Source organism: Sparus aurata, chromosome 8, assembly GCF_900880675.1.
Source record: "Sparus aurata chromosome 8, fSpaAur1.1, whole genome shotgun sequence".
Lineage (NCBI taxonomy): Eukaryota > Metazoa > Chordata > Actinopteri > Spariformes > Sparidae > Sparus > Sparus aurata.
The window spans coordinates 29,931,290-29,954,671 of NC_044194.1; the positions used below are offsets into that span (position 1 = coordinate 29,931,290).

The 23,382-nt window shown below is 42.7% G+C and overlaps 1 protein-coding gene across 1 annotated transcript; it reads left to right on the top strand.

Moving 5' to 3' along the window:
* The first annotated feature begins 1,582 nt into the window (after nucleotides 1–1,582).
* slc7a5 (solute carrier family 7 member 5) lies at nucleotides 1,583–21,730 on the top strand. The gene is made up of 10 exons (XM_030425882.1): nucleotides 1,583–2,456; nucleotides 5,057–5,182; nucleotides 14,587–14,692; nucleotides 15,629–15,673; nucleotides 15,758–15,881; nucleotides 16,443–16,546; nucleotides 16,748–16,844; nucleotides 16,949–17,098; nucleotides 19,156–19,333; nucleotides 19,446–21,730. Exons 1-10 carry the CDS (start codon nucleotides 1,871–1,873, stop codon nucleotides 19,499–19,501), a joined length of 1,572 nt encoding a protein of 523 aa, XP_030281742.1. The 5' UTR covers nucleotides 1,583–1,870; the 3' UTR covers nucleotides 19,502–21,730.
* Nucleotides 21,731–23,382: the final 1,652 nt, after the last annotated feature.

A 23,382-nucleotide genomic window follows, 5' to 3' on the forward strand; every position in this document is an offset into this window, starting at 1 on the left:
TGTTGCAACGCTGTTTTGCTGTGAAGCTCCAGAAATGTTTTTTGAAAGCTCTTTCACAGAAATATTCCACGCACTGAAAGACCCAAGCACGGTATGAAAGCATAAACCGGAACCCCACGTAGCATCTCTTGCTGTACCATTCCATTGTCTTTGATTGTGTTCTGATATTTGTAGAATTGCTGGATTCAGGGTAGAGCTGGAAATCTTGAATGTGTGCATGTGCCCTGCCTATGGAGTTCCTTAATGTGGTTCATACAATCACATCCTGGCAGCCAGCTTTATATGTGAGGGGCTGCTCTGGCTTTCTATGTGGGATTTGCATCTACTCCTTGTGTCTCAGTTATAAGACAGAAGGGTTAGGTTAGGTGAACTGGTGCCACCATTGTGCGTTCTGGTGCGGGTGTGATCATGGTTGTCGGTCTGCATAAATAAGTCGAGTGGATTCAGACTGACGACCTGTCTGTCTGGGTACGCTGCTTCTAACTCAGCGATGGTAGAAATATGTTTCAGTCCCTTGAAGGCATGGGACAATATGATATTTGATTGCAGGTCATGATAAAATTGCTCAGGAGCCCGTATCTTTGCAGTCATGCCAAAATCCCTTAACCATGGCTGAAGGCTCGGCTTGCCAATTGTATCCCCCCCTAAAAAGGTAAATCCAACGTGTGGAAGTACTCTGGATCCAAACTGAAGGACAGGGAGATGAGGGGCCCACGTGAGGAACCTGCCGGAGGAACCGCCTCCATCTCCATGACCACCATCCAACAGTTTGCTTCTTTATTATCCACAAAAAAATGATATCCCGTGATACAATAAAAACATTTGTTTCTTGTCCAAATGAAAGGTAAAGTCAATCCATACTGTATGATTTTTGCCATTTTAAGATTTTGATCCAAGAAAACAATGACATGAACATTTTAATAATGTCCAATGCCTAACTGCCTGTGAGCCTTATTGGCATAGACTTGCCTAGAGTGTTACAGCAGAACTGGTTTGGGAACTGTATTTGTGAGTTACAAAGTATGCGTTTGTAAACATGCAAGGTATTTGTTCTAGAAATTGCATGTGAAATGATTTGCGGGATAAACACTGGCTATCCTTTAATAGCAGGCCGGTATTTCAATTCATTTCAATCCAGGATGCATCGTCACAGCAACTTGCAGGACTTCACATTCATTAAATCATTGTGACATACTTATTTTTACTCATGAGTCAAAAGGTTTCTGGACTCCAGGCTTCAGTTGGTGCTTTAAAGAGGATGCGCCGGATCCGTCAACGACACGAGTTGTTGTAAATCCCAATTCCTGGGGGCCTCAGCTCCCCTAACTCTATTTTCAGACTCTCTCCTTGAGATTCCAACACCATGAAACCAGTCCAACTGTTACGAGTGCTTGGCTGGAAAATAAGATAGGAGTTCCAGTTCCTCCTGCTCCTGAACAGTATTATTGGTATTTCCATGTCATTTAATAAAGAAGGGGGTCCGTCATGTGGTCCCTCCAACCAAGAGCAGAGCTGTGGGATGCGGAAGTGCCGAAGAAAAGTACCGCCGTCCGCCGCTAGAGGGCGAAAGAGACAAGTGATGTGGGCATTAGTGAGGAGACGGCGGTCTGAAAGCAGGGGCTGGCCTTGACGGAGGAGGGCCATCATGCCAATTTCCAGTTTCTTTGTACTAGGATAGAGTAGGTGAACGAGAAAGCACGCTGCTCTGACTCAGACCAACAGACACACCGCTCCTCGTGGCTGAGCCCGGCCGGCACCAGACCACAGCGGACACAGAGGGGACTAACGGACTGGCGACTGAGGGAGAGAGGCGGCAAAGTGGGAAGCTTTGTGTCCAAGAAGAAAGAGGGAAGAGGAAACTAAGCCAACGATGTCGGTGCTAAAAAAGAGAAACTCAAATTCCTCCGCAGACAGAGAGGAGGACAAGCAAGTGACGGAAAGGATGCTGACCCCGGGCAGCGGCGGGGAGAAGGGGGACCCCAACGAGACTGGAGCATCGGTAAGTGACGGCAAGAGCCCCAACAACGCCGCCGGAGGAGAGGACGGGGTCGTCCTGAAGAGGACCATCACCCTGGTGAACGGCGTGGCCATCATCGTGGGCACCATCATTGGCTCCGGCATCTTCGTTACACCGACCGGCGTGGTGAAGGAGGCCGGCTCGGTGGGTCTGTCCCTGATAGTGTGGGCGGTGTGTGGGGTGTTCTCCACGGTGGGAGCCCTCTGCTACGCGGAGCTGGGGACCACCATCACCAAGTCCGGCGGAGACTATGCCTACATCCTGGAGGTGTACGGCTCCCTGCCGGCCTTCCTCAAACTCTGGATCGAGTTGCTCATCATCCGGCCGTCCTCGCAGTACATCGTCGCCTACGTGTTCGCCACCTACCTCCTCAAACCAATTTTCCCCGTGTGCCCGGTGCCGGAGGAAGGGGCCAAGCTCGTGGCCTGCCTCTGTATCCGTGAGTATCCGAGCCGGGCCATGCTGTCCAAGATGATGCAACTTTAGGCGTCGTTGTGCTGAGGTGTGCATGCCAGCGGCACAAATGTAAATGAATTAAGATGCGCATCCTGTGTGTGTATTTGTGTCAGCCTGTCATAATTAGCGCGCACCTGTGTGGCTGACGTGACTCAGACAGATGGGATGACCCACCGACTCGGCGCACACTCTTGCGTCGGTGGGTCAGTTTCCATGAATAGTGTCAGTGCGACATGTAAGTGACCACGTGTGGTGCCGGCATAAGACACAGGCACAGAACTACACATTCATCCACGCGCTCAGCCTCAAACAGTGGTGAAAAATGTCGCGATATTACATCAGCTCAGGGATGAGAGAGGATGCTCGCGGGCATCACCAGCTAGTCTCACTCAGTGAGGCCATAAGAAACACTGTGGAAATTTAACTTAGAGCACTTATACGCATTTTCTCACTAACAGAATGACATTAAGTGGGAAGTGAATATGTTACATTTAGAATGTAAAATAAAACTAATGTAACTAAGTTTCTAAACTTATAAACACAGACGTTAGGCCCCCCCAGGCTTGAAGCTACTAGCTTAATGTAATGACAAATTTTCCGAATTTGAGAGAATAGTGAGGCCAGTGTTCCAAATATGACATGAAATATAAATAAGGGAATAATATGTTGAGATAAATAACTCTTAAATCTTCAAAACTAAACAAAGAAAAACGCTTTAATAAACTTTTCCCTTAAATTATTTGTTTAATGATCATATGCAGTCTTTCCCATTAGCCTGCCTGACACCATACTGTAGGCTACCAAATTGTCACACTGAGTCTTTCTTAAAGTTTGCTTAAATCTAGAGTGAGAGAAAATATTAGGATATGCGTTGAGTTATTCAGAAAAGTGAAAAAATATAGAAATTATCAGTAATGTTTTGTGTTCATCGCTGTCCAGTCTAAATCTCCAAAATGGCAAATTTCATGATCTTAGAAAAACAGTCATGTTTTCAGCTTTGTTGCAATGCATTTTTCAGATGATTCAGTAAAAAATTGTGTGTTTGGCTTAAGAAATAGGGATACCGTCTCAACTCATAAAGGAGCACCCCCTCCTTTAATTTTATACAAAAATTCAAAAGTAGAGATATGTGATTTTCACTGGTCAGGGCCACATTGTGTAAGATGTTAAAATGCCAAAAATATATAAATTATAAATTGGGCTGCATGTGATTAACGGGTAACTAACATTTTTAATTCCGCTCAAAGTAGCCAGTTAAATCTCTACTACAGTGCTGCATTTAGGGTGAGTAAATGTGTTTAGCCTGTTGACATTAGCCTCACAGTTCAGTGTTTGTTAAAAATGCTGGTCAATTTGAGTGTGTTTCACCAGACACACTGCCTTGTTTTGTATGGAGTCTTAACCAGATTAACTCTGGATTATTAGCTGCTTTAGCCTACCAGGCACTGACTGTGCCGTTTGCTTCAACTGCCACTCACAGCAAGTAGTTATTCCCCCTTAAACCTCGCCCACTCCTTCTCTATCTGATTACATGATTACACATGACCTTGTGTATGCATATATATTAATGTGTGTGTTTGATTGTACGTGTAACTCTGGCAGCACCTAATCTTCAAACTGTCTGCAGGCTAAATCCTGACTGAAACCACATGACAAAGCCGCGGACCGTCAGCCTCGCTTGTGTGTGTGTGTGTGTGTGTGCGTGCGTGCGCATGTCTTTCACTCGCTTAGGTGTGTGTGTGCATGCCAGTGGTGTAGGCAGTGGGGTGGTCAGGGTCACCGTGGGGCTGAAAGCCAAATCTCCCCACACGTACTTATGTACACATAGATCATACGCACATTTGGATGTGAGTTATTGTTTTACCTAACCCACGTCTGTGGTAGTTTGTGGAATTGAGATCAGTTTATTTCTATGTCAGTGTGTCCGCTCACAATTGTGAATAACATATGCACACGTATTTTCTGTAGTATTGAGTGTGCATGCCTGTGTAAATTTTGATGCCAGTGTGTACGTGTGTCTAAGTCTGTGTGTGTGTGTGTGTGTGTGTGTGTGTGTGTGTGTGTGTGTGTGTTTATGTGTGTGTCCAGCCACTGTACTCAGACTCCCTCTCTTTGTCCTGGTCTCTTTAACACAGAGCCTTATTGTGTTCAGTCTTGTCTTTCTGTTGTGGCCCCGACCTGATTTAGGAGCTCTGAAGGAACCTGCTGCTTTAGTTAATCACTGTTGATGGAGTCCAGGGTTATGTGCCGCTTTAACAAACTTGTGTGTGTGTGTGATGGAGGGGGTGGCTACCAGCACCAGAAAAAGGGAAAAGGTTCTTATTCCCTCAAGAATTTGTTAACCATCTCTGAATTCTTCTCCAGCTCCAGTTCTTTAAATTCCGAAAATATTTGCAGCACAGTACCCAGTAGATATAGTAAAGACTGAGGGGGTGTATATATGTTGTAGTTCTGTGTGTACATTTTGAGTCATTAGAGTGAGTGGATGTTTCATGTGGTTAGTGACAGACAACAGAGGGGCTCATAAGTGTGCCATCACCTACAGTCTCTCTCTTACTCTTTCCTTTCTCTGTCTCTCCGCAGTCTTGTTGACGTTTGTGAACTGCTACAGTGTGAAGGCGGCCACCAGAGTGCAGGACTTCTTTGCAGCGGCCAAGCTCCTGGCACTCATACTCATCATCATCATCGGCTTCATCAAGATAGGCAAAGGTACTTCGCACAAGCACCAATACCCCGAATACATAGAAATACACAAACGCATACAACTTTGAATACAATTGCCTTTGTATTGCATTATGATATATACCAGTACATGAAATATTAATATCAAACCTAAATATAATACATTTTCTTTAGTGAAGAAACATAATTAACCAGTTAGTTACATTAGTCAGCTATCTACGTAGCCCCTCTGGTGACATTGGTGAATGTGGCCACGCGTTAATAAGCAATAATATTTTTTCCGCCAATGTCACCAGAATCCCTCACACAGTCTTGTATTGCGTTGAATGAACAGACAGACCAAACTCTGGCCCTACTTGGAGCTTAATTTCTTGTTTTAAGCGTCCACCATTGATTCTCCTATACACTTGAGGAGACTTGAGGTATATTCAGTTGGTTGCAATCTGCAACCTCGTTGTAGAAGCCACTAAATACTACACACTGGTCCTTTTGATAATAATACCACTGATAAGGTGTACTACACATAAGATTAAAATGGTAAACTATATATTTGTTTTAAAGGAATGTTAACACAATTGTGAATCAGGTCACACATACATTACAATTTGAATCCAGATCAGTTCAGTAGTAAAGTTAATGACATGCTGACAGCAGTTTGTAAAATATAGCACAATGAAAGCTTTGGACTTGACTTTAGCTTTTGGGAATTCTTATCCTTGACATGTTCAGTTTGGAAAGCACACCCTAAGTGTGAATTGCTCCCTGCAGGTTGCTTGTTTATGTAACTGCCAGTCTAATAACAGTTGTCTTAAATTACACACAGTAGCACAGCACGCACTGTATAGGTTCAGGTATTCATACAGGAAGCATGCCATTTTAATGGTGCGCTGTGTGCCACACAACCTAGGGGTGTGCCAAAATATCGATACTACGATATATCGCGATATTTCGTCTTGAGGTACGTTATCGATACACTGGTGCCAAATATCGATATTTAAAAATGTAAAAAACAAAAATAATTATTTTTATTTATTTTTTTTTTTTGGCCCACCACCACCACCCCTCTTCGGAGGACAACTTTATCTTTATCCAAACATAGGTATACAACGAAATAAAATGAAAAAAAAATGGTTTAAGTAGCTCTGAAACCCACACGTATAGATATTTAATGATAGTTGTAGTCAGTGTGTGTGTTAAGAAGAGACACTGTGCAATATACTCTTTGTTTACTTGGCTGTCATTCATGTGAAATTGACTGACAATGTTTTGTAATTCCTGTGAAATGGATTCAGTGCAGTCAATAAATTCTGAATTTCTTCAGCGACACAGATATCGTGATGTATCGTGGATGAAATTCCTTGCAATAGATCGATTATCGCAGAATCGCTGTATCGTAATATTATGGTTGTCGTGGTCAAAATATCGTGATAGTATCGTATTGCGAGGTACCTGGTGATACCCAGCCCTAACACAACCTGAAACAGGAAGCGGTTGCTTGAGCAGTTCTGTTTCTTTCTATAAAGTCTCCCCTTACTGCTTCCCTCCTCTGACTTGAATAGATAAGCACACCCATGCTCTATGAGGGGAAATCTTAACTGAAATATTTTCATTTCATCAGTTTCTCACTTACATAATAGTGATATCAGTTGGATTTTATGTTTTGCATGTTTCTGTAAATCTCATGTAACCATGACAAAAATAATCTCGTACTTAAAAAATAATTGCTCTAAAATTATTGAATAACACAAACACTTTCTTATTAAAATAATCCTGGATTCAAAGACAAATGAGCTCTAATTGAGGAAATTATGTGAAATAGAAGAGCCTATGTTGGCATTTTCTTTCTCTGTGTGAAGCCTTGTAACCCCAAGTTTATGTTGCACAGTGTTTGTGTTGTGTCTGATCAAATTCCAGCATTGTAATCCCACTCTGTCTAAAGTTAATCTCAGCCAGCACTCACTGTTGTCTTTGTCCCATCCAAGCAGTGAATGTGTGGAAGCAGAGTAGCTGGTGTTATGCTTCCTGGAGTTGGGCCGAGACCTCATTAAAGCCACAGGATGTTGTGAAATGTAGCCAAAGACAGTACTGCACACAAAAACCTGACAATGACTCTTGAGAAGAAGGCGGCTCCTTTATAAGTTATAAGACATCTGAATCATACAGTCTGTTTGAACAAGCAATAGTTTGTATCCCATTCATTATAAGTCATCAGACCACTGAAGGTTTACTGATTGTGTATTATGACATCCTACCCATCTGTTTAAGTCTAATAATGTGCCTTCAGTAAACACTGCCCCCTAGAGGAAGACAGTGCAACCCTGAAGTGAGACTGTAGGGCTCAGTGGGTTCATGTCATAGAAATTAGACCACTATGGTTTGCAGTTTTAAATGTTAAAGGCAGCGTAATACATTTTCCGCTTCCTTTCCAATGAAAAAAACTTCCACCAGGTAACTGCAGGTTTATATACCCCACCACCGGCTGTATCTGTGTGTGTGTGTGCACGCGCGAGTCTGCTGCCAAGTCCTGCTGTGCACCTATGGCCGCCTCTCTTCCTGTCCGTAGTGAAGCTGTTGGCTGCCTGCTATCCTCTGAGAGAGACACAGGGGCGAACTGAAATCAGTGGTACAGTAGATCAGTATTCGATGAGAGTGGATCTGTGCTCTGTTAGGAGGAGAATGTTCAAAGGGGCAACCCACTTAAAAGAAAGTCAGCAAGCATGTGTGTTGCATGTGAATGAGTCAGTTTGAGACACGGACCAAGTTTTGCAGACTGAATTTAATCACACAGCAAATAGTTACAGATGAGTAGATGGATGCTGGGAGAGGGGCTCTTTTTGACAGTGTTTTACTCAGTAAAGTGTTTGACAATTTGAGATATGCCTTTTGATTTAAAAGAAAAGAGAAATGTGAGTTTAAACTGAAGTGGAGCTCACACAGACTAAGGGGTGATTGTGGATAGCAGCTGAGCTCACCAATTACCTGTACGCTTCCTCCAGCTATGTGTTTCCTCTGTCTGCTGCGCTGAGCTCACCCGTAACCTCTTTGACCTTACACCTGACTTTAACCCTTGCTAAGCTTTGAAGCTCCGCTGTCTGGACAGTCTCAGTTTAACTCAAGCTGCGACACCAGACCTCCAGTTTTTGAGTTGAATGTACCTTAAACGGATGAAAACAGATGGAGCTTCATAGTATACACACATGTATAGTGGGTGAACTGACAGACTGCTTGTTTGTGTGGAGGTCGGAGGTCACAGGTCTCAGATCAGCTGACTGGTGGGCAAACGAGACTTCAACAACACTGACTTGAATTGTTCAGAAGCTGAGCAGAAAGAGCTGGAACCGGGGGAGGAGGTCAGGATCTGGGTTAGAGAGAGGGAAGGTGGGGAATAAAGAGATTGAGAAAGGGAAATAGTGTGCTTTTTTTTCTACTGGCAGGGATCAGTAGCAGGTTACCCATGGAGAAAAGAGAAAATGTTGCTTTAAGATATAACTTCTTAAGAAGGAGCAGGGAGCATTGTCCCATCAAATAAACTTTGTCTTCTTGGGAAAGAGCTGCTGATGAGGACGTTAAAGATCGGAATCAGATGGAATGTTGGACATATATTAACTTTTGCCAAAATAATGAACCCTGAATTCATAGTCTTGCCTCCAAATAGTAATGCAACAAACAGTAAAGTACTTAATCCTGGGTAAAGTAAACATTTTTGAGACTTTTTTATTGAAAACATTTAAACGTATAAGGTTGTTAACTGATAAGGTCAGAGGCCTTAGTACACCATTACAGTGGACGCATCTCATTGAGTGGTACAAGAAGGATTAGAGCTGAGTAGGTTTCTCAAGATTGCGTTTGATTTCACAGATTCACAGACCAATTATCTCAAGTTTTATCAGTTTAAGAAGTCCTGAGCTTTGGCCACAATCACTTTAAAGAAATGGGGGTCTGTGGCCAAGAACGTGTTTTCTTACATCTTGAGAACAAGATTTGTAGACCAGGGCATCTCTGCAGCACTAGAGTACTTCATTATAATGCTGTTTTTTCACACATCTTACCTTTAGCAAAAACCTGCGGCTTCTTGTGATTTGAATATTGCATTTAGCCATATCGCAATTTCGATTATATTCTGATTAATTACGCAGACCTGTGCATCACGGTTTGTTCCAAATCTGTAAAAGGGAGTGAGAGAGAGAGAGAGAGAGAGAGAGAGAGATGCTCCTCGCCGTTAGCCGGGGGGTGGGGTTGGCGCTTTTCTGTTCTATTTAACTTGCTCCTCCGGTGCTCCTGATGGGCTCCCGCAGTTCAGAGTGCTGTTTTCACAATATTAAAAACTCGCCAAATGTGGACTAAAGCAGCCCAAATTTTATTCACCCGCCCCATGTATTTTTTTCCCGCCTGGCGTCAACAAAAGTAGCCCAATTGGGCGGAAAACCGCCCAATCTGGCAACACTGTGAGTAACAGTGCCTAGATTTATAATTTAGAAACACTGGGCCCAGATTAACAAACCATGCCGCTATTAAGAAGTTACCCACACCCGCACTAATCACGTTAGTAACTTTGTTTTTCAGAAACGTTCTTTTGTTTGTCTGCACTCAATCTCGACTGAAAAACATGAGCCCTAACTGATCCCAGCCCTTTGTTCAGTGGAGGAAGGAAGTGTGTCGGTGTCTTATTTTGGAGCAGACTTAATCCACATAAATTGAATGCGAGCTCTGCCGGTCTAATACCTGTTTAGGTTTGAGTGTAGCTGCAGCATGAACAGTAATTCTTCTCATTTGTAATTCTAGTCCTTTACTAAGTGCTGTCTGAAACGGGATCTTTTCTGACATCATGTGTTGTCTCGTGGCATTCGTTAAATCTTTAACACCAATCTATCCCTCATAGTGCTTCTAATAGCTGTTTATCTGAGACAGCTCTGATTATATGGAATAGGACAATGATGTGGCTGTGATCACATCAACAAACTCACCTGACAGTCTGTCTTCACTGCAGTTGGAGTGGATGTTACTGATTGTTTGGTCTGTTTTTAGATAACATACTTGTATTCTTTAAACAGCCATGTGATCAAAGACAGAAGAGAGAGAGAAAGAAGAATGTGACACAGACTATATACTCATCATTTATTTCCTGAGCTAAATAGATAATTTGGAGAGAGGGGTATTGCAGAACGGAGAAGTTGGGGAACTAGATAAATGGGTCACACTTTTTTTTTTTTTTTTTTTTTTTTCAAAGATTCTTGCAAGACAGCAGAAATGGAGATTTCAATTGCAGGGAGGCACCGTGATTAAGTTACATGACATATAATAGAAAAGAGCTGACACTTAATATCAGTGTCATAGAAGGGATCCTTGTATGAGTTATGTAAAACTGAGCATGTGAGCGTAAACATCCAGTCCCTCATTTAATATGATCATGTAGCGATCTGTCTATTGTAGTCACCATGGTGATGTGAGTTTAGTAAAGATAAACCAAACTGGCACCAGATGCACTCTACTCATCCTGATCCATCATACACTCGTGCTTTTATACTGTGTTCACCGTGTGTGTGCGTGTGCATGGAGCTCTGTGGCTCATAATGTCGGAGTCTGCCGGCGTCTCAGATTAGGGGACAATAATCTGATTAGCTGCAGTAAACCCAGCTTTCTCAATCTGACGCCTGGCCACACTGTTTGGAGGTGAAGCACTCACACCGACTGATCTCATACTGACCGGCAGCCACGTAAACTTACCTCTGATTTACCTCAGTCTCATCTCGTCACAGTACAAGGATTTTCCTCTCTCCTTCTTAGTCTGTATCTATCTGATACTCACACGATTTATTTAAGAAAACATGCACAGATACACTTTCTAACATGTTCTGACCTCCATTAAAAGTCCTGGTTGACATCTAGAAATGGTTTTGCTCTGCTGTTTCACCCACAGCTGCCTGAGGTGTTCATGAGTAAAAGGTGTGTGTTTATGCAGTGGGAGGGTTTCACATCAGAGGTCTTAGCAATTAGCCCAAAACATGGTGAACTCCCTTCATGGCAGTTTTAAGAGTACGCCTAATCCGTGTAATTCCTTCGCCTTTACCTGATCCGCGGCCTCTTTAAATTTAACGTAACCTCAGTCACTGCACCCTCGCAGCCAAATATCTGTTGTTAAATTGAGCTTAATCCACATGAAAAACGGTTTCAAATTCACCATGTATGCCCATGACCGTTCTGATGAAAAGAAGCATGAAGACCTCTTTGTTACAGCTAGTATGAATCAGGGCCACAGGTAATCCTTTAAACTGTTTCGTTAGCTCAGCCCAACCAATTACCATCTGTGCAGTTGCACTAGATAACTTAAATAACGACAATCACCTTTCTTATCCCTAAAATTGTATGTGTGATTTTCATTTATGTTCAAAACAAAAGAGGGACACCTTGAGGAGAACCTTTTTGGGAGCTTGTTTAGAAGTAAGGTTATTCTGTGGGGCACCCTGGTGGCTCACTTGGCCAGGGTTCAGTTCCAGACTGTGGCCCTTTTCTTCATGTCTTCCCCTCGCTCTCTTCCAGCTCTCCTGTCTTATTGTCATAAAGGCCAAAAATAATCTTTAAAAAGGTATAGCATAAAAATCTTTGTGATGGGAAGACTGACCACTCTGCACTCAGTATGAAGGTACAGCTGTGATCTGATTGATGTAGCTCAACATAAATGCTATGTAGCTGGAAAAGAGCTAGCCTGGCTCACTTAATGGTTTAAAATATGTCTTTCTCATCAAAATGTGTGACTTAAATTTGTGAACGAACAGAGATGAAAATGGTTTTAGGTTAGGCTACTGGGCAGGGGATACAATTGTTGGTTGTCAGGACATAGTTGCACCAGATATATTCCCCTAAAACCAACAACATACAAAATGCCAATTAGCCAGGTTAAGAGGTGTTAGCTAGCAGTTTCCCCCTGCTTCCCCTCTTTACGCTAAGCTAGGCTAATCAGCTCATTGATCTAGCCTCAAACGTATAGCCTTTGGTATTGATATTCTTGTCTTACATGCATTTTTCCCAAAATGTTGAACTATTTCTCAAAGGTATTAGTTTTGTGGAATAAGAAGATATCAGACCAAACCAATTAGTAATTGCAGCCATTCTACTCTTCATTTAATGCTTAAAATCCTTTTACTTCCAACCATTAAACACGGTCTAACTGAAGCTCACTTGAAGAAAGAGCTCAGGTTGTCTTTGTGCACCTTTGAGTGTGTGTGTGTGTTGCATGCACATTTTATTTTATGTGTGTGTTCATGTGTCTCACTTTCACTGCCTGGCACTGGTGTCATGTGACCAGCTGATTGCAGATCAGAGTGTTTCCTGACCAGTGAGGTGGAAAGTAAATGGGGGGTAACAGTAGAATGAATAAAGCTGTGAAGTGTTAATTGTAAGAGCTAATTTGACACAAAGTGGATTGAACGAAATATCTATTTTTTGAGTCCTTGTCCTACAAAACAAGAGCTGGGTAGATTGAAGAGGGCGGAGTAAGAGCAAGAGTCAGGGATGACTCAGAATTTGCCACCATATGCTGTAAAGGTCAAGAATAATTTGGGTGTTCCACTGACATGTAAGGTGAGCTGTGATTGCGTGTATTTGTGTGTAAAGAAATGGGCAACCAAGACCTGGGGTATATAATAATCACATGAGGTCTTTGTAAAGATTCTCAAATTGTTCACAAAAGACTCCTTTGCAGATACATGTAAGAGCAGGAAACAACTTAATGTTTGAATGGAGCAGTCACTGAGTCAAAAATGACTACTTCCAGTAATTAGACATCCATTAGAGGTGCATGGGTGTATACAGGCTATGGTTCAGCTGATTGGTATGCAAAAGATCCAGATGCAACTGGTTCCACCTACGGTAGTTTCGCATTTCCTGTGATAATCGTCCCATATGTAAGAATGACTGGAAAAAAGGAAGAAATAATGGTTTGGGTTTCAAATAGCTTAGCTTCATATGGGAAACAAACCCTGGTCTCCCATGTGAAAGTCCTGTGTTTGACCCATCCATCTATCCACCCTGACATCCCCTCCCTACAAAGACTTTGTCGCTCTTTATACCACATTCATTGTTCGTTTACAACTCATGATCATATTCTAACCCTAACTGAGTACTTTTCATGCCTAAACCTAACCAAAGGGTGACCATTTCACAACCTTAACGTAAACATATCAATATACAGGCAGAAACGGTGAACCACTGAACAAACTCCATTCTTAACATGTTCTTCGGTACCATGTTCTTGGCGCCTGACACACAGCTCCTGTATGTCAAATATTTCTCATCTGTACTCAACTCGGCTCTACCTCATCAGTAAAGCACTGTAATGGCAACACAGTTCTGTTTTTAGAGTTGTGAATTTTAGTAAGGGTTAGGTTTACTTCAACTGTAGATATTTCTGCATCAGTATTGGCTGTGGAGTAGAGTTGAAACGATTAGTTCAACGAAAAATCACTGGCTGTTTTGATAGAAAGCATTTTATGATTTTTCAAAAATAATTTCATTCAGTGGTTGCAGTTTTACTGCCTTTCTATGGTTAATATCGTTTCAAATTCATTTAGGTGGGATTTAATCCTTACTGATAGAAGTAATTTATTGCTTTTGCTAACAAGTTAAAACAACCGTAAGGACTTGAGCTATAGACATGAGTTTAGACAGGCTATAGACCAGGATCCAGAGACCCCTTGCACAGCTACCATCTTGCTGATATGTAGAGCAGGACTAACCAGGCAGGGGTCTTGGGATGCTGTAGTCACATATCTGTGTGTTTGTTATGAGTCCAGTAATCGGGTGTTTCCCACGCTGCATAGCAGCTTAGGACTAACCCTCCCAGTACCAACACTGCCCAGGGCTGTTGGTTTAGCAACCGTCGCTGTGTCTGAGAATGTGTGCCTGTTGTGGGGAGGAATGTGGCACAGATCCCTTCAAACCAGCATCAACCCGAAGGTCTGAAGAAGGGCTATGACCAAAATGTCATAAATCCTCACAATGGCTGGTCGATTCAATTACAATAGTCCCTCAGCTTCTGGTTACCTCCCCTTGAGCAAGGCAATAAACCACCAACTTGCCTCTGCTTGTCTCTTCTTGTATCCATCCAACTGTCTGTTGTGTGATCCGTCCCTACCTCGGGGAGATCCACAGGGCCCTGCCACAGCCTGGGTCACTTATTGAACGTCTCAGCCTGTCTTAACTCCATTACATTCTGCAGTCCATCACTGATCCACATACTGAGACAGATTTAACCATTCCCACTCCAAAGGTATTCTGTTGTGTGTTGGGCACCTACACATGACTGTTTCATTTATTGTTCCACATTTCAGGTTCACCAGACTGGCTGGTAAATGCCTCCAGAGCAGTAATTCAGACAGATGGATTTGGGCTATTTTTTATTTTTTTTGACCAAATTTTTTCTCCTTGTTCTCCAGGTGAGACAGATGGCCTTCTTCCGGAAAATTCCTTCAAGGGGTCCAAATACGAGTTTGGCAGCATTGGTCTGGCGCTCTACAGTGGTCTGTTTGCCTACGGTGGCTGGTGAGTTACTACATCCAACTACCTGTGTGGTCAGGTTGCAAGCCACTGTGCTGCCTGGTCATTATCCAGTTTATCATTTAGGATCAGACGACTAACATTGTATAATTTCTTAGAGAACCCCCATGGTTGAGAGATGAAAATGAACCCATGAAACCATGCACGGCTGGTTCCATGTGTGTTCATTTTGGCAGCCTAGGCAAGATTGGGATTTGGGGCAGCCTGATTATTTCTGTACAAGCAAAAACATGTAGCTGCAGCCTGCACGCTACTACTTGCACCAGTCCTTCAACATAACAAATTATTACCTACTTGTGATTATGCATCAGTAGGATAAAGACGTTGAACACGATGTGGAGAAAATTTTGGGTAGGAGGAGGAACCCTTAACAGCCAGCAGCAACAACAGCAGCAGTTAACCAGACAGCAGCAACAGTTAGCCAAATAAGTTAACAGGCTTAGAGTTCAGATGATTTATAAACATCCGTAGCAGCTACCATTTTAGCTAGCTCATCGGTGGCGCACCTCCAGCATGTGGCACTTAAGACGACTGCCCATTTGGCCTTACACCAAGAGCCGGCCCTGGAGCCATGGATTATTACTTTAAACTACAAAATTATGTCAACCAATGACATTATCTTACCATCATGATAAGACTCCACCTGATGTCTGTTAACTATATTCATGATTTGTCACCAAGCCTTCTTCCTACATTCTAATTAGATTGTGAATTCATATTCAAGTATCAATAACATCACATTGTTTCTTCATTCTCTTCACTTTGTCGGAATAAGAAGTAGAATTTTTTTGTGTTTGGGAAATGTGTTGTCCTTTTCCATTTAGAGATTAAAACACAACAGTTTTAAATGCACAGTCAGCATTATATATGTTTAGCTACAAAACAGTTTTTTTAATTGTTCATATTCTCTTCTGCTTACAGGAACTACTTGAACTTTGTCACTGAGGAGATGATCGATCCTTACAAGTATGACTGATAGACTTGTATGATTTCATGATAAAATACAGGGGATTGATTGAAAATCTCAGAATGTTTGTTTATCTTCCTCAGAAACCTTCCTCGTGCCATCATTATCTCTCTGCCAATAGTGACAGCAGTGTATGTTCTGACAAATCTCGCTTATTTCACCACCCTATCCCCTGAGCAGATGCTGGGCTCAGAGGCTGTGGCTGTGGTGAGTGCACACATCTACTTTCTGTCTATGAACAGTGACACATACAGTAGATATACATCAGACAATAGGCTAACCTACAATCACAGACCCAAAAGTCATGAAAGTGTTCCTGGTACGTCACTGATCAGTTGCCTAAATGATAGCTTTGGCCTTGTCACACCAATAGTGTGTCAACGTTTCACATCAGTCAGCATATTTCAGCTGAATTTCGTCTATCAGTGGATGTGTTTGCAGAGGTGAAATAAAGCCGTATCTTCCTCCATAACGCTTTATTGAGTAAAATAACAAACAAACTTGATGACAAAATGCCAGGTGCAGAAAATGGACATTACAGAGAAAATGAAAATAACGTCATAGTGCTATTGCCATTGTCTGGTGCTAACATGTCCCTGGCTTGCTAACGTAGCCCTGCCAGTAGTCCCCACGCCACCGAGCCACGTGCACTGCCTGTTTAATATCACTGAATTTTCCCCATCCCTTTTTGATATGACTGGACCTAATTTCCTACTTTTCTTGAGTTCTCATCACATCTGAACTCTCTGTGTGGGATTTTCCCTACAGGATTTTGGTAACCAACACCTGGGTCCGATGGCATGGATCATCCCTGTGTTTGTAGGTCTGTCCTGCTTTGGATCGGTCAATGGCTCTCTGTTCACATCGTCCAGGTAACACACCGACACGCACTGCAAATGATTTTTTATTTTTTTTTAAATGCCAAGAAACATTTAAACATATTTAGACTAACCAGGTTTAGAGACACAGTGAGCTCTGCACAAACAGCTAGAATCTTGCCATGAGATCATAATACAATCCTTGGAACCATTTTCATGTTCATGCTCAGAATCGTGTCTGTCCGTCCCTTTCAGGTTATTCTTTGTGGGTTCCCGGGAGGGTCACCTTCCCAGTCTGCTGTCAATGATCCACCCCAGCCTGCTGACCCCACTGCCATCACTAATATTCACTGTATGTACCCATATTGTCTAATTCACTGCGCGCTAGAACGGTATACAGTATCTGTAACGCCACAAGAATTGCATGCCTAATTACTTCTGTCTCGTGCTCTACAGTGCTTGATGACACTGCTCTACGCCTTCTCCAATGACATCTTCTCCGTCATAAACTTCTTCAGTTTCTTCAACTGGCTCTGCATCGCCATGGCAATCGTCGGGATGATGTGGCTCCGCTATAAGAAGCCAGAGCTGGAGAGGCCAATCAAGGTGAGCCGAACCTAATGCACTCAGCCAATCTGAACCAGAAACCAGAGAAAAATCAGCACAGGAACTTGGATAAGGCTCGCTGTTTTTGTTTGTTTTGTGCTCCCTGACTTTTGTGATGATGGACAGACGAACGCAGTCTGAACACAGGCTAAAGACGACTGGACATGAAAGTCTCACTTGGACTTTGTCACCATCTACTCCCACTTGAGTTAGCTTTGGCAGCAGGAAATGTTTCTTTTTCGTCTGATGCGACCAACAAAGATCCATTCAGCAGAGCTCAGATGAATAGAGACTGATCGCAGATTAACGGACAGAAGCTGGATGCTTGTCAGCTGGTGTCGAGGCCTGTGGCTTGATAGTGCGTTTGAGTGTGTGTGTGTGTACAAGAGGAAGAGCACTATTCTTTCTGAAACCAGTTGCTGCAGGACTCCCCAGCACACAGACGACCATTGTGCAGTGTTTGCGCTTTGTCTGAATGTGAGTGTGTGAACTTTTACGTGTGATGCCGTACATGTGCGAATCCCTTATTAGTGCCTAATGGCCGCCCTGACTACTCATCGGCCCGCTGAAAGGCGTTGTGTATTGGTCAGAGGCGGAGTCTGTCGGGGCGGTGAAGTGAAAGAGGCAGACAGATCTGTTAGCCCAGCATTCTGTGTGTGCGTTTGTGCGACTAAGTGGAGGGACAGTGGTGGCACTGTCTCCCTGCTGACCTCCATTTCTCTCTTTCACTCTCCCACTCTATTTCTCTCTCCTTTCTTTGTCTGTCAGATTCCTGCTGTTCAACAGATTTGGAGCAGAACTCCCAGTGAATCACACAATTACTAATTACTCGTTTTGAAGAGGCGCTGTACATCTGCGATCTTGCAGAGTCATGACATCTTCAGTTCACATTCAGTCTATAGCTAAAGGTGTGTGGTCACCTGACCGCACCTCCCATAAGTGATTGTTGGAGGCATTCATATGATTCTATAACAGCTGCCACTCTTCTGAGAGGGCTCTCCACCAGGTTTTGGACATGGCTACAGGGATCTGCGCCGTTTTAGCCACAATTAGTTGGGTCCAATACGGATGTCGGGTTATAAGGCCTAGCTCACATTTAGCGTTCAAGTTCAACCAGATAGAATGGGGTTGAGGTCAAGTTCTTCTTCACCAAACTCAGAAAGCCATTTCTTTGTGGACCTTGCTTTGTGGACAGGGGCGTTGTCATGGTGACACAGGAAGGGCCTTTTCCAAACTGCCAAAAAGCTGGATGCACGCTGTTTTCCCAAATATCATTGTATGCTGTAGCGAAAAAAATGTACCTTCATTAGAGCTGAGGAGGTATTGTCCTTATCAAGAAAAACAGCCTCAGACCGAAGGTGCATTCACTGATATTGTGTAATCACCAACTCTGCACTCTCCTTCATTCTGGTGCCTTTCAGCTGATTGTTTTGGTTCACTCTCATTGTATATTTTTTTGGTGTAATGTGCATTATCAGCCTCAAACAGCAGAAGGCGAAAGTTAGCAGCTAGCTCCCAAGCATAGTGGAGTATTTAGCAGCCTAAGAGCCAAATATTTCTCTCAGGAGTTGCAAAAGGGAGTGTGGATACTAGACTTGTATTCATCAGGTGATCAGAAACATGAATGCAATGTGGTCCATGCTTCTGTGAGGCTTTTGACCCACTGATCCACTTGACACATACCTTTACTGGTTCATTATCATCCTCTGAGGGGAACTATATTGTAGTTGCACTTTTCTCCAGTCTTAAAGGTCCGGTGTGGAGGATTTAGGGGTTGAAATGGGAAAAATAATATCTGCAGGAATGGAATATAATGTTCAAAATAATATTTTCACGAGTGTATGATTACTAAAACCAACAGTTGTCATGTTTTTCTTACCTTAGAATAAGCCTTATATATCTACAAAGCTACTGGGTCCTCAGTTTGCCATGTAGCAGTGCAACATTCTACAGTAGCCCAGAACAATCCCTTTGAGATGGGGTTGTGCAGAACTCTTCACCTAACCTGATGATCTTTTAGAGTTTCTGTTATAAATCCTCCTGTCTTCTCTCTGCAGGTGAATATTCTGCTGCCAGTGAGCTTCGTGCTGGCCTGCCTTTTCCTCATCATCGTCTCCTTCTGGAAGACACCAAAGGAATGTGCCATCGGCTTCGGCATCATCGCCACCGGTATTCCTGTGTACTTAATCGGTGTGTGGTGGAAGAGCAAACCCCAGTGGCTACAAGAGGGAATCTGTGAGTACAGCACCTGTCTCTGCTCATGATCGAGCTTCTGAAACTGCTGTTTCACTTGACATTGTGTGTAATCGTCAATCGTGTGTGTGTGTGTGTGTGTGTGTGTTCACAGTCTCCACCACAGCCCTCTGTCAGAAGATGATGGAGGTGGTGCCTCAGGAGTCCTAAAAGCCAGTGGCCAATTGGGTTGCACCAACAGTGACCTCCGAGCTCTGACATCACAGCTGATGAAGCCTGACCTCTGTTGACCCCTCCCGCATCAGTCCCTCTCTCTTACTTACACACACACACACACACACACACACAAAGACACACACACACGCACACTAAGACACACACACACCCTGTCTGCTGGCTGCTGATAAGGACCTGATGAAGACAGAAACGTGCAGGCGTTAGGGGCCTTTAACTTTTTTCTCTTGTTTCTTACGTTGCTGACATTTTTGGGTTGTTACCTGTATTTGAGTATGAACTATTTTTAGTGACTAACTATGCTTTGTAGGATGTTATGTGTTGTTTTTTATTACAATGCATTTCAGTGAATTGTTTTCATTTGTGAATATGTTGATGCTGAATATCCTCCCTCATCAGATCACTGTTGTGTTTATCAAACTGTGCCTTATATGGCAAATGAAGATGTACATGTCAGCTGTGGCAGTAATTGTCGATGATGTCTGAGACCACGGTCAGCCTTCGTACTGACCCGTATATAGCTGTAAGCAGCTGTCAACAGCTGTGAAGAGAGCTCTCTCTCGGGTCTAAAACTTTTGCATCCAGGAGCTTTTTTTGTTAAAATCCTGCAAGCATCTACTTTTAATCTCTTGAAACCAGTTTTTGCTTCCAGGTAAAAGTTAAAGTTAAAAGATTAGTTTTGTCAGATATTCATGAAGGAAAGCTTTTGACCAGTCACTACAACTCTAGCACGTTTAGCTAAAGTCTTTGTGCTCTCTGTGTTGTTGCTCTTTGGTCGACGTCGTTGCAGCACCACTCAGTGTCTGTCGTCTGTTGGGTTCTAACCCGGACCTGTTTATGTGACCCAGTGTAGTGTGAAAGCTGCTCTAGGAAGAGGTTTCTGTTTCTTGATTTTGACTGTTGACAGAAGTGTCGGTTCACATGAAGACTGTCATGTTGTCATTAGTCAGCTGAATTATACACTTGCAGGTGGGTAGTCAGTATATTGAGCTTACTCATCTGGCTAATGGGAACACTGAGAGGGAGGAGACAGATCTATAGGGAGATGTTAAAATGTTCTGTTAAGTCACGTTTTTAGTTGAAGCCTGTTTGCATTATATATTTATTTAAAAAGTATGACATACCAGCCATGGTGGCAAATTCTACTGTTGATATCCTCACAGGATTTTTTGAATTGAAGTTTACCATTAAAAATGCATTAGTCTGAGGTCAGATACACCTAGGTGCATATACCAGGACTGAAAAGTGTGAAGTGAAAAGTGGGTCAAAATTCAAAGTATGCGCCATTTTCCTACTGTTGAGTTTTTTTTGGGGGGTCAGCGATGTCATTATTAGTGGGGATCAATATCTACTCGTACTGAGCCCAGCTCACAGAACGCCCTGTGAGCTGTGAACTCATCACACTGAGAGTGTTCTCAGACACAACATTTCAAACTGAACACTGAACCAGTGTCAGGTTAGAGCAAGGGTTTGTTTGTGCTCATGTGGAAGGGGGAGGGAAGTGTCTACAGTGGAGGTTCAGTCACTTTCAAACACTTTTGGTTTTTCAGTCACTGGTGACATTTCCATGTAAACATCTCACTGTTACTTCGATCTTCTGTCACATTATATAGTATTTTAGTGTGTGTGTGTGCGCGTGTGTGTGTGTGTGTGTGTGTGTGTTTGGGAGTCTTTAATGTGTGGGTGGAGGTAGGTTGGGGTAAGAGGTCAAAGATAATACAGAGAGAGATGTTGGAGAGGAAATGAGGGGTTTTGTTTTTTATTAAGAAGTGGAGGAACGAGCACATTTTCAGATCACATTATGAACTGCTAGTTTTTATTTTTCATCCTCATGTTTCGTTTTTACTTGTCCGCACACAGCCACAGTTAGTGCTGTATTATTAACTTGGACCCTCCTCCTGCCAGCAGACCAAAAGTTCCACTTTACTGTGGCCGCGTCATTTCCATAGAGACTGTGTGAGAGGGGGCAGAGTCGTTGCCGGTGGATGCAGGATGGGTTAATGTGTATGTTATAGAGGTAGATCCTTTCTAACACTCCAGCCATCGCACAAAGCCGATGGGAGACTAACCAGAATAGGACTGTAGAAATTGTATTTATTTATTTTTAGGAAACTTTGTCGTCTATTGTTATTAGTCCTTCTAATTTGTTTACAGGGCATTTTGTGGAAAGTGCTTTACAAATAAATCTTGAGGTTTTTTTTTCCACTCTCGTGTTCTGTTGTGTTTGGTTTTGGTCTGTGTTGTCTCATCTGTTCTCCTTTCATTCATTTATTTTTGATTTTATTTTTGTGTGGCTAAATGCCAACTACAATCACAGCATAATCGGCAATACCCAGAAATATAATTTATGGGGAAATGCTTTTGAATATGGTTTATTTTTACTTAGAGCTGCTTGACTTGAACTTTAGAGCATCTTTTAGCTCGTTGTTTGGGTTTTTATGGCACCTAAACATGTATAGTAGACCCACTATATGCTACCGGAAGGTTTCCTAACATCGGACAGACTAAGGTAGCAACTAGCTGCTGAACATTGTGGAGCATTTAGCAGCTAAAGTCCAAATATTTTCTTCAGGAACAGCTCTAAAAGTGGAGTGAGTATTGAGCTTACTTTCATAAGGTGAACAGAAACACCGCTCTAAATGAATGCCAAAGTTGAGTCAGCCACAAGGGTAGCAATTTTCTGCCAACATTTTAGCCATAACAGCTTTAGGAGCTGATTATACCTGTGTTAATGTGTTGCGTATAGCTTGTTGCGCTGCCCCCAGTGGCCAGAATAATTATTACAGGTTGGAGAAGGCGAAGACTTGCCATTGATTCCAAGTTCTATGTGTCTACATAAAAAGGATACACACACTTGTTTTTGAATGGGATAAGTAGAAATAGACAATGACTGCGTTGAAATTAAGGACATCTTGATACTGAGTTTTATATCCTTGTTCTCCAAGATTAAAATCTTTATCTCCAACTTCTCGATGGAGGGTGACAAACTGTCAAAACTCCTGTCCTTAAACTTAGAGCAATCGCTACATTAATTCTTTGCTCAGCTGCTTTTGACCAAGTTGATCACTTTATCCTACTGGACTGCTTCAAGCATGTTGTTGGCATTCAGGGACTGGCCCTTCTCCTACATCCAAGACCAATCACCCTCTGTCAGAATTGATACTGTGTGTTCTTCGTCTGTTTCCATCTCGAGAATCATAAGGCTCCGTTTTTGGCCCTATTTTGTTGTCATTTTGCCTTCTTTCTTTAGGGTCTGTTTTCAGAAAATATGATACTATGCAGACGACTCCCAGCTGTACCTCGTGCTCAAACCGTGTGATCCATGCAGTGTTTACTCTCTTTCAATCGCATTAAGGATGTAAAATCCTGGATGGCAAAATGCTTCCTTAAGCTGAACAAGAACAAAACTAAGGTCCTGGTTTCTGGTCCTGCAGACAACTCTGCATCCGCTATCAATGCTGTGCCTCTTTCATCAAATTTTAAAGTCCCATGTAAAAATAAATCCTTCCTAAAAATTCAATAAACAAATCAACTCAATTGTCAGCAAAGCGTCTTCCATCTCAGATCTACTGCTAACATCAGTCCTGTCCATTGAAGATCTGGAAACCTTAGTTCACACTTTTAATTTCCTCTCGCCATGATTACTGCGATTCTCTCTCTATAGGAATTAATTGGTTAGCCCTATCGCACCCTAACAAATTCTTCTCAGTGGCTACAGGAAAGGAGACCTTGTCTCCCCTGTACTAGCCTCTGAGGATTTATTTTAAGATTCTTTTATTTGTTTTTTAAGCACTGCATTTACTGGCACCGAGTTACATTTCAGAATTACTCACCCCGTACTACTCTACCTCCTGACC

Coding starts and splice junctions, on each gene's coding strand:
- slc7a5 (XM_030425882.1), top strand. CDS start 1,871: ATGTCGGTGCTAAAAAAGAGAAACTCAAATTCCTCCGCAGACAGAGAG. Junction 2,457..5,056: donor CGTGGCCTGCCTCTGTATCC/GTGAGTATCCGA, acceptor GTCTCTCCGCAG/TCTTGTTGACGTTTGTGAAC. Junction 19,334..19,445: donor GTGGCTACAAGAGGGAATCT/GTGAGTACAGCA, acceptor GTGTGTTCACAG/TCTCCACCACAGCCCTCTGT.